Source organism: Zeus faber (genome assembly GCF_960531495.2).
Source record: "Zeus faber genome assembly, chromosome: 2".
NCBI classification, from domain to species: Eukaryota; Metazoa; Chordata; class Actinopteri; order Zeiformes; family Zeidae; genus Zeus; species Zeus faber.
The window spans coordinates 3,734,919-3,745,032 of NC_137189.1; the positions used below are offsets into that span (position 1 = coordinate 3,734,919).

Genomic DNA, 10,114 nt, shown 5'->3' on the forward strand with positions numbered 1-10,114 from the left:
GGTGCGTTTTTATTATAAAAAAAAAGCCATATTCTTTACCATTGTTTACAGGCAAGTGTTCAGAAATGGGATTATTTTGATATAAGCCGTTATTAAGAATAACATTTAATAACATGAGGTATTTTCTTCCTGGCAACACTATAGGCCAAATCAAGCTATCAAAAGAACAGCACTTTTAAAAACAAAAGCTTATTAAATAATGTGTAAAGCAAAAATGGTAGGTAGTATCACAGTGAGGAATACTGTCCACTGATATTTGTTTTAAATATCAATAAAATAACTCATGTACTGTTAATATATGCAGAATGGAATACAGATAACATTCATATAGATATCAATATATGTACACTATATACAACCACAAAAAAAGTTGGCTAATATAAGCACAATACAGAGACTTTGGCAAAAAAAAAGAGTGCATACATTTGCTAAACATTACATATAAACATTAAGTAAACATGATTACATGTGGAGAGTACAAAACAAGCATAATACAAAAATCCAGTGCAATGTCAGTTTTGTTGATGTGTCTGTAGGTCGATAGCAGCCTGTTCCATCAGTGTTCTTGTTCTCCATGGGGTGTGTGGTTCGTGAGGAATTGTCCTGAGCAAACTAACTCTAATCCACCAGCCACGGCGGCCGATGGCCTGTTAAGATACGTTATTGTTTCAACAGTCTAACGTCGTTTTTTCCTCTTTTTAATTGGAAACCATCTCCAAATGGTGGCTAGTTACCTGACAAATGGTTGATGAAGTACAAAAAATAAAATTAAAATTAAAAATCACTGGGCATGGTGAATCTGAACCAGTATCTGGCCGTCACGCACCACCCACCCAAGTCCTGAGGAGGGCGCTCCGGGCCCGCTCTCGACTAATTTGGGCCCTGCACAAGCAACCCAACGGGAAGCGGAGAGCCTCCCGGCTGGCCCTTGGGCAGCGCCATCTTGTTGAGGTCACGTGTTTCAACGGGCCATGTGGACGTCCTCTTGGTCGTCATGTGGCGCCGGGCGTGCTTGGTTAAGTGGTCGCTCCGCATGAAGCGCCGGTCACACACGTTGCACACAAACTTCTTCTCGCCGGTGTGCGTCCGCCGGTGCCGGGAGAGTTCGTCGGAACGGGCGAACCTTTTGTCGCAGCCCTCCCAGTGGCAGCTGAATGGCTTCTCACCTGCAGAAGAAGAGTCAAACTTACTTTGTCGTGTAACATCTTCATTTATTTCTATCTCGTTGAGCCTCATTCACCAACCACGCACACGATCAGAGTGAAGCGCAAGGTGTAGGGTTATCGCATCAATCCAATGCTGGGGTTTCTCATTGGCTCTTTTCACAAGGACAAAAGGCCAGAGGAATTTAAGAAAGGTTTTGTGAATAGGGCCATTCAGTCATTCAACAATAGACAAAGTTTGTATGCCTAGATCGGCATCATAAACATGAAAGTAGAGAGAACAAGGAGCGGGTGTATATATATATATATATATATATATATATATATATATATATATATATATATATATATATATATACACACACACACACACATATATACATTATATATAGTACTTTGGACATAATTGTCAGTAGAATGACTGAGTAATAAGGAGTCAATAGATAAATAAATAGACAAGAATAATGGCGAGCAATGACGGCACTCACCGGTGTGAGTTCGGAGGTGAGCCTTCAGGTGGGAGCTCTTGAAGTATGTCTTCTTGCACCCTGGGAAGTTGCAGACGTAATTTCGTCGGCGGGAGAAGTCGGCCTGAGAAGGGCTGCTGCTCTGCCCCGACGCCATGTAAACAGGAGCTGGTGCGAGTGGGAGAAGCTTGGTGTTCCCAAGGGTCATGACAGGCTGCGAGCCCTGCGGGGCCTGAGACATCGAGGTCTGGGGGACCACGAACATGACGGCCCCCTGGGTGACCGAGGAGCCCACTAGCAGAGGCTGGGAGAAAGAAGAAGCGGACTGGGGTAGGATCGGCTTGGGCCCCCCCGTAGAATGCACCTGTACGGGGGCCTGGACAAAGGCCGAGATCATCCCAGTCCGCCCACTGACTGGATAGACCTGGCAGAGGACCGGAGACCCGGGCAGCGGAGATGGAGAAGAGGAGGGCAGAGAGGAGGAGGCCGGGGGGGAATGGGAGGGGGAGACAGAGGGGGAGGGACTCTCGGAAGATGACGGAGAAGTGTCCATCGACTCCGTGGCACAATGACCCCTGGTACTCTCTGCTTCTGTCTCTGTGGACCGGGGCTGTGGGAGGGGTGCTGTTGAACAGGTTTGTGGCTGTCGGGGGGTCTCCATCTGCTGGCAGGGAGATGGGGCTGGTGCAGGAATATTGTGGCTGGTGGGAGAGCTATCGGCCGTGTGTCTGATGACGCTGGTGGCCATGGCTCTGCCGGGAGGAGCTGAGGGCATCTCTATTGGAGGCGCTGAGGCCACGGACACACAGCAGCCGGAGAGCGGTCGGGAGAAACCCGGCTGGGCGACGTTGACTTGGATGCAGAACCTGGGCCTCAGTAAGGGCGGTCTGGGCCCGGAGCTGCTCACAGAGGGTACAGTGCTGAGGACTGCGGAGGTGGTACTAGGGACAGCCGTCATGGTGGAGGTCTCAGCAAAGCTAGGACTATGAGGTGGAGTCATGCACTGGAAGAGAAATGAAGCCCACCCGTTAGATGTTAAGGCAAAAAAATGTTTTAACAACGTTCAGTGTTAAGATTACATCTTCAAATTGCTTTGGTGCTGTTGTGGGTTTCCTCACCAGTGAGGAAAGTGCGATCAGGTCTTTTGGAGTGTCTGTGGCTTCTGACTGGAGAGGGATGGAGTCACAAGAGTCTGAGGTAGGGGTCAGAGGGCGTGTTTTGTGCAACCCTTGACCCCAGAAGCTCATACTGACGAGGGCCTCCGCAGCCTCCAAGTCGTGGTATTCGACCGTGCTGCTGCAGCAGACTTGCCTCTGGTCTGATCGGATCCTCTCCATGGTCAGAACTGCACGCTGGTCCATGTGATCAGCCTGAGGATGTCAACACACAAAAAACAAGTTATTTTAATATTACGATTAAGGACAAAGGCAGAAATTTGCAAAGATGGATAAAATACAACAAACTCAAAAGTGAAACCCACATCATCCTGACAATAGATACTGTATGACAACCACTTTATTTCCCACATTCAAAGAAAATCCTCTGATGTCCATCATCAGAGGATATCGATTATCAACATCAGCGCTCATTAAGAACCATTTTGCATCCCTATCTATCGGTTTGATTTAAATTATATTACGGGGCCCCAAAGACTGAAGGGAAGCAAACAACTCCTCCTGACCTCTACACATTCCTAAAGAGTAATATATAAGGCAAGACGACAATAAAATAGCCTTTACTATTGATCTCCACAGATTCACAACAAGGACTAAACCAAAGCTCAAAGCCCTGATGTCATGGCTCACAGCGGTAAGGCCAAACCCATACTAATGCGACTGACATTCAAGTGTCTTCACAGCTCTCCAAGTACACCGTTATGACATCCTGTGGAACCACATAGGTTGACTGGACAGTGTCGGGTTGTAAAGACCAGCCTGTATGGGCTGAGGAAAGCGGAGGCTCTCTTAGAGCAGGGAGGATGTAGTATTGCTATTTAATACGCTCATTATAGATTATGTCATTGTGCTCTTCTGCCGTCATTTGCTGCATTCCCCTCACTCTGGTCCTCCCACCGAGCCTTTGCACTGGGTTCAAGTCAGTGTCACGATTTAGCAAAGGCTATCTGAGGTAACAACACAATACCGTGGGGCCTAGGCTGCAGGTGAGGGAAACAAAGAGATCCAGATTCTACGACAGCACAGCTTTGAGTTGGCTGGCATCTGGGAAATGCTCAGCAGTACAGGGAGAGGGAGAGAGAGAGAGAGAGAGAGAGAGAGGAAGAAAGAGGGGCCCCACTGCAGCACAGCCATTAGAGTGGGTACACCCAGTGTCTCCCATAGCATTGGACTTATGAAGGGAGCCTCCCCTTACCCAGAATAGCTGAGTGTGGTGTGCCAGATCACCCTCGCAGGCACGCACGCACGCACGCACGCACACACACACACACACACACTAAATGAACATGAATAGACTGGCGTACCAGGAAGTAGTTGAGAAAACAAAGTCAATCTGTTCTGTAGAGACAGTCACTACCACACCACAGAGATGGCGTTTCAAATAACAATTAATGGCACAATATTCGTTGTTAAATTGTTAAATTAAATAACCTAATGAATAACAAAACACCTGTTTACTGACACCAAATTGAAAAAAATCATCCTAAAGTGTATCCAAAATGAACTCAACACATAAAAATTGTATGTTATATCCTGAAGCGCAAACTTTAGGATCAAAAGGGGCCATTAGAACCAAAATACGTCCATTTGGTGTTATTGCCGTGAAAGCTGACAGCAAACTCTCACCGACGAACAACACGACTAAACCCAACACCGACGCCTTCTGAACCGAGCGCGGCGTGTCCTCGCCGCCGCAGACGGGTGGTTCCGAGCGGGCGAACAAACTTTATCACGGCGCGGCACCACGGTCACGCCATCGTCGGCGACGCGGGACGCGCCGCGGCGCACGGACGCGTTCCCTTCTGTTGGACGACGCACCGACCTGCCTCCGGCCAGGGGGAAAAAAAAGAAAACACTGCACAGCCGCTTTAACGGGGTGAGGAGCGGGGGAGGGGGGGGGGGGGGGGTCTTGCGGGTCGTTCCCGCGATACGCGCCGCTCGACCCCCGTCACCCGACGGACGCCGTTTAGGTCGCACCGTCAACAACTTGAAGTAACGCAACTGACGGTACAGTCGGCGCCGGCTCAGCTGGCAGCTCGACCCAGCAGCTCCCTACTTTTATTCTGTTTTAGTCCTTTATTGGTGTCTTCCTGTAATATAAAGTAGAATCAGATGTAGTATCTGTGTTTAAAAACGGTGCGTTTAAGACACTTACCTGACAGGACCGCTCTGGAATAGTTTGCGCCGTTATAGTCAGCATACGGAAGTGTAATAACAATGTGATTAATAAAGAAATTATATATATATATATACATGTATATATAAAAAAAACGAAACTAAAGAAACAGACAGTTGCGACACGACTATTCAATAATAAAATCCTGAGCCTCTGCCAATAGCGGAGACGGGCTTCAGCTGAGTGAACCAAAAAAAAACACACAAAAAAAAAAGAAAAGAAACAGAAACAAAATTGCGACCAGTCTGGCGGGTGGTAACATGTGGCCAATCAGAAACAAAGGTGTAGCCGACTGCAGCCAATCGGGGCCGTGGGCGCTGCGTGATCGGTACGTGGCCGCGCCGCGATTGGCTGCGGCGGGGTGCGCGGCTGTTGGGGGGCGGGCGGCGGGAGTCAGCGGTGTCAGAGTAAACCCGGTGAACCCGGCGCCGTGGAACTGGGGGAAAGGTTGGAACGGCTGCCAGGAGCGCGCATGGGGCGGGTTCGGCTCTTTCCTGGAGACTCGGCCGTCTCTGGCGAGTCGAAACGTTGAAATAAAAAAGAAAAACATAATTATGTCATTAAAATAGGTTAAAATAAAAGAGTCGTAAGATGTACGCCGTGGTACGGTGCAGGGGAAACTGCAGAACGGATTGGAACTGGAATTTAAAAAAAAAAAAAAAAATCGAATTCGGTAAAAATATTCATACAGGAAAATGACAAAATATAAGCAGAAATAAAACAAATAGATATAAGAAAAAAAGCTCTTTAAACAAAGTAGACATGTACATTTATATATGTTCAGTATGCTTGTACGTACATAGTGTAATAAGGATAACATGAAATTATGCAGATAAATTTATTGAATTTTATTGTGGATGGAATTCTCATATATTTATCCTCAATTCTTTAAAATAATCCATTAAGGTGGAAGAACGCAACCTGCGGATGCCAGACAATCTCTCAAAAATATTTATTTTGGCTGAGAAATGTGTGAATCACATAAAACGTGTAATCAGTGTAATTTAGTCACAATCATAATGAACTTTGGTCTTTTTTGTTTGTTTGTTCAAGATTCAAGATTCAAGATGTTTTATTTGTCACATACATGTACATACTTCCATACATATATGCAGTGAAATGTAATGCAACGCACCCGGTGATAGCACACAATATGTCCTAGGAAAAAATAGAAAATAAAATAAAAAGTAGAAAATTCCTTTCTAATAGACCGACTAACTGACCCCTAAAACGTAATACAGTAAGTGGAATACGTATAGAATAAGATAAAAATATATAGAATAAAATACAATAAAAATGAATTGAAATAAGATGGAATAGATGGTTTGTTTGTTTGTTTGTTTGTTTGCCTCGAACTTCAAACTTAATCCTCAATGATTCTGTAAAACTGTGCGTGGAAGGTCCCCGCTCTTCAGTGACTCCAGACACCCGAGTCGAACAGGGGGGGTTTCGTTCGCTGGGAGCGAATCGTTGGTTAACCTCGCGTCGCTGGCGCGCACAAAGGAGCGAGCGGGGGAAGCACAGTGCGGCCCGGTTGACGGGGTTCATCTCAGTATAAACAACGCGCGTCTGAGCCCTCCACCGCCGGGAACCGGAGCGGGGCTTTCTGTTTGTCTCCATAAATAGACCGTAGGCAGAGAAAGTCTAAAGTCACGAAAACAAATCCCGGAGAAGGAGGTCAAGACGCGTTGCATTCGAGTCATGTAAGCGCCCAGTGTCCGGCGAACACGCGCCGTCGAGGTGCGTCGACTGAGCGAAACGTCGCTTATAACGTTGAGATGTGTTTTTCAAAATCGTTGACTCAGCTGCTGTTCATTTGATTTATTATACTGTTATAAGTGCTACCGACGCCCTTTCCTATGCTACTGAGAAAAAATGAAATGTAATTTTTTGAAATAACTATTTATAAGAAAACATTTCAAATTAAACGGAATTATAATTTAAAAACATAATAATAATAATAATAATAATAATAATAATAATTATAGTAAACTACAGCTACAAGTCCAGGACTTTCTTTTCCTTCTAAAACATGATTTCATGAAAAGAAAAGAAAGACGGGGACAAGCAGCCAAACAAAGAAGAACAATAAAGAAGACGTCAGTCTATCTTCTCATTGTCTTCTTCCTGTACCGTTTTCCTCTCGTGCACACTTCATCTCATCACCCCCCTCCACCCCCACCCACCCCACCCCTGACTAGGATGAACTCAAGAACTGTCTGTGAGTCTATGAGTTGAGGTTGTAAACAGCCTCTCCTATAAAGAATTTCAGGGCGGGGCCACAGGGGAGCCAGAACTAACACCACCCACACACACCACCCTACCCCAAAACACACCCACACACACCCGCCAGCTCACCCCCTCTTTGTTGTGGCTGTACATTAACCCTTAAAGGAACCTTTGTGCTCCAGTGGACCTGATGGGACCCCGCCCAGAACACACACCACGGCTGCAGGTCCGAAGGGCCCACGGGTCGGTCCTTCCACAGGTCTGCTGATCCAGGAGAACCAACTCCACTTGTGTAAACACAGGGGTGGTGGGGTGTGGTGGTGTGTGTATACAGTATGTGTGTGGCGGGGGGGGGGGGGGGGGGATATCTTCGTGACGATCGTTCCGTGTTGAAGGGGCGGGTGGTGGGGCATACGTGTCACTCGGACTGAGATCCAGGCAGACAAAGAGCCGGTTTATTCCCCGCTGTTTCTTTTTTCCTGGTGAGAGTGTTACGCTGATGTTACAACGTATGTGCATGTGCATGCACAGGGGCGTCGGCCTCACTGGAGTGCAGACATGTCCCCTCTTTTTGTCTCAAAAAATACCTTCGGGTACTTGGGAACGCCAAAAGGAAGCGGCCTCCCACATCGGTATCGATCCACTCGCAACCTGGAAATGTAGTCGATAAACAAGGGCAATATATATCCCATGGACTCCTATAGGGCTGCAGCAGGCTGTATAGGCTCCAAAAGGAAAGTAGGACACAAGCAGGATGTGGCGTCGGCGAGGGCACTGAGTTCATTTTTTGAGGAGGTTCAATGGGGTTAAGGGATAAAAAGAAAAAACACAAAAACATGGAGCCGCTCATAAAAGCAGTTTCCAGGCAGAAAATACTCCTAGACTTGTGCAGGAGTAAATCAGAGTACTACAGAGAATCCTATAGTCTCTCTCTCTCTCTCTCTCTCTCTCTCTCTCTCTCTCTCTCTCTCTCTCCCCTCTCTCTCTCTTTCTCTCTCTCTCTCTCTCTCTCTCTCTCTCCCCTCTCTCTCTCTTTCTCACTCTCTCTCTACCCTCCCTCTCCTCTTTCCTCTCTCTCACTCTCTCCCCACCCCCTCTCTATCTCCACCCTCTCTCTCTCCCTCTACCCTCCCTCTCTTCTCTCTCTCTCTCTCTCTCTCTCTCTCTCTCTCTCTTTACCAGCTGTTTGTAGGATGAGGTCAGAACCAGCCTTCACTCACAGCTCTGTGTTCACCTGCGGTTCTGCAGCTTCCTGATTCCAGGCAGCAGCACATTACATTTGTTTAAAAGAAGGGGAAAAAAAAAAAACGAGGACTTATTGCAATTTGGGAGAAAAACATGAAATGAGGTAAACAGTTCAGTCACTGTAATACCTTAGAACCCAAGGAAATTCTTTGTTGTGATATATATATATAGTTTTTTGATCATTTCTATTTCTGGTGAACACATTGGCACATGTCTGATTGTGTCAGTATTGATGCTTATATATATATATATATATATATATATATATATAATTTTTTTTAAATTAAATTAAAAATAAAATCTCATTAAGCATGAATTAAATAATTTGTTTAGATTGTTGGTTTCATTTGCTGTATAGCTGTGCATAATCTCATTTGCGTCAGAAACCAGAAATATCCAATCTATGCACGTACGCATGCACACACACACACACACACACACACATACACAGTTTCACTCTTGATTTATACACATTTTCACATGTGTTAAGAGCTTCCTTTCTGTGTTTTAAAAAAACATCCTGATTGGATTATCACGTCAATTTGTTCAAGATTTAGGAACCGCCATCCTGCCAGTGTTACCGGAAACCATTGTGTGGGAAATTAAGACACATTGAAAATAATGGCTTAAAGTCTTTATTTTCTCTTAATCTAAGTCTTGATAATAGTAACTCAAATCAATCATCAATTATATCAATCAAAATGTACCCACATGTTCAGAATGGTGGCTGCCATATTGATGGAGGTGGCTTTGTCCAAATTATATGAAATTGTATAAACTGTGAGTTATTTAAGATACTGCTGTTAATTTAGGATTATACTGTTACAGTTTTTCTCTATTGCTGAGACACAATTCCCTCAAATCTTCTGGTTCTCTCAAACCACTGTTACCAAAATGTTTGGAATAGGTTTTCAGAGAAATCATTTGGAACTTTGCACTGATCATCCAGATAACCCTCTCAGGAACACCCTGGCAAGAGAAATTCAGAACCGAACTGTAAAATACCTCTTACATGAGTGAACAAGGGAATACTACTGTAATACGCTGTTTTGGTAAAAAACCTGACCTTATAAATGGCACACTGACAAAACATGTACAGAAGACTCCATGCACAGTAAAATACCCAATTTCCAAATGCAGCAAATGCAACTTTGGCATTGTTAGGATCCATCGTTTCAAAGCACATTGCCATGCCTCTAGGACCTATTTATTAACCTCACAATTCTTATTAGTGTGTTTTGAGGGTTAGTGTTTGCAATTTTGAGGCTTAGTATTTGCACCTGGAGAAAGCTCTAGTCTTTTGATTTTAGATTGTGATGACTTGAGTTCATTATATTGAGAGCATGTATTTTCTGAATGAACATACATCATCAGCCACAACATTAAATCCACCACTAATAACCACTAATATTGTGTGCCGCCAAAACAGCTCTGACCCGTGGATGCATGGACTCCACAAGACCTCTGAAGGTGTCCTGTGGTATCTGGCACCAAGACATTAGCAGCAGATCCTTTAAGTCCTCGAAGTTGTGAGGTGGGGCCCCCATGGATCGGGCTTGTTGTTCCAGCACATCCCACTGGTGTTCCATTGGATCGGCCCCTAACCACGCCTTTCCACATGATATAGAATAAAATGTAATTCATCAGACCAGGCCACCT

General features: G+C 45.3%; 1 protein-coding gene across 1 annotated transcript; it reads right to left on the reverse strand.

Annotated features, from left to right (window-relative positions):
- Positions 1 to 5,159, reverse strand: klf11a (Kruppel like factor 11a). Its single transcript, XM_080020419.1, has 4 exons — positions 4,961 to 5,159; positions 2,749 to 3,000; positions 1,652 to 2,633; positions 1 to 1,166 (listed from the first exon to the last, which is right to left on the reverse strand). Exons 1-4 carry the CDS (start codon positions 5,003 to 5,005, stop codon positions 871 to 873), a joined length of 1,575 nt encoding a protein of 524 aa, XP_079876545.1. The 5' UTR covers positions 5,006 to 5,159; the 3' UTR covers positions 1 to 870.
- Positions 5,160 to 10,114: the final 4,955 nt, after the last annotated feature.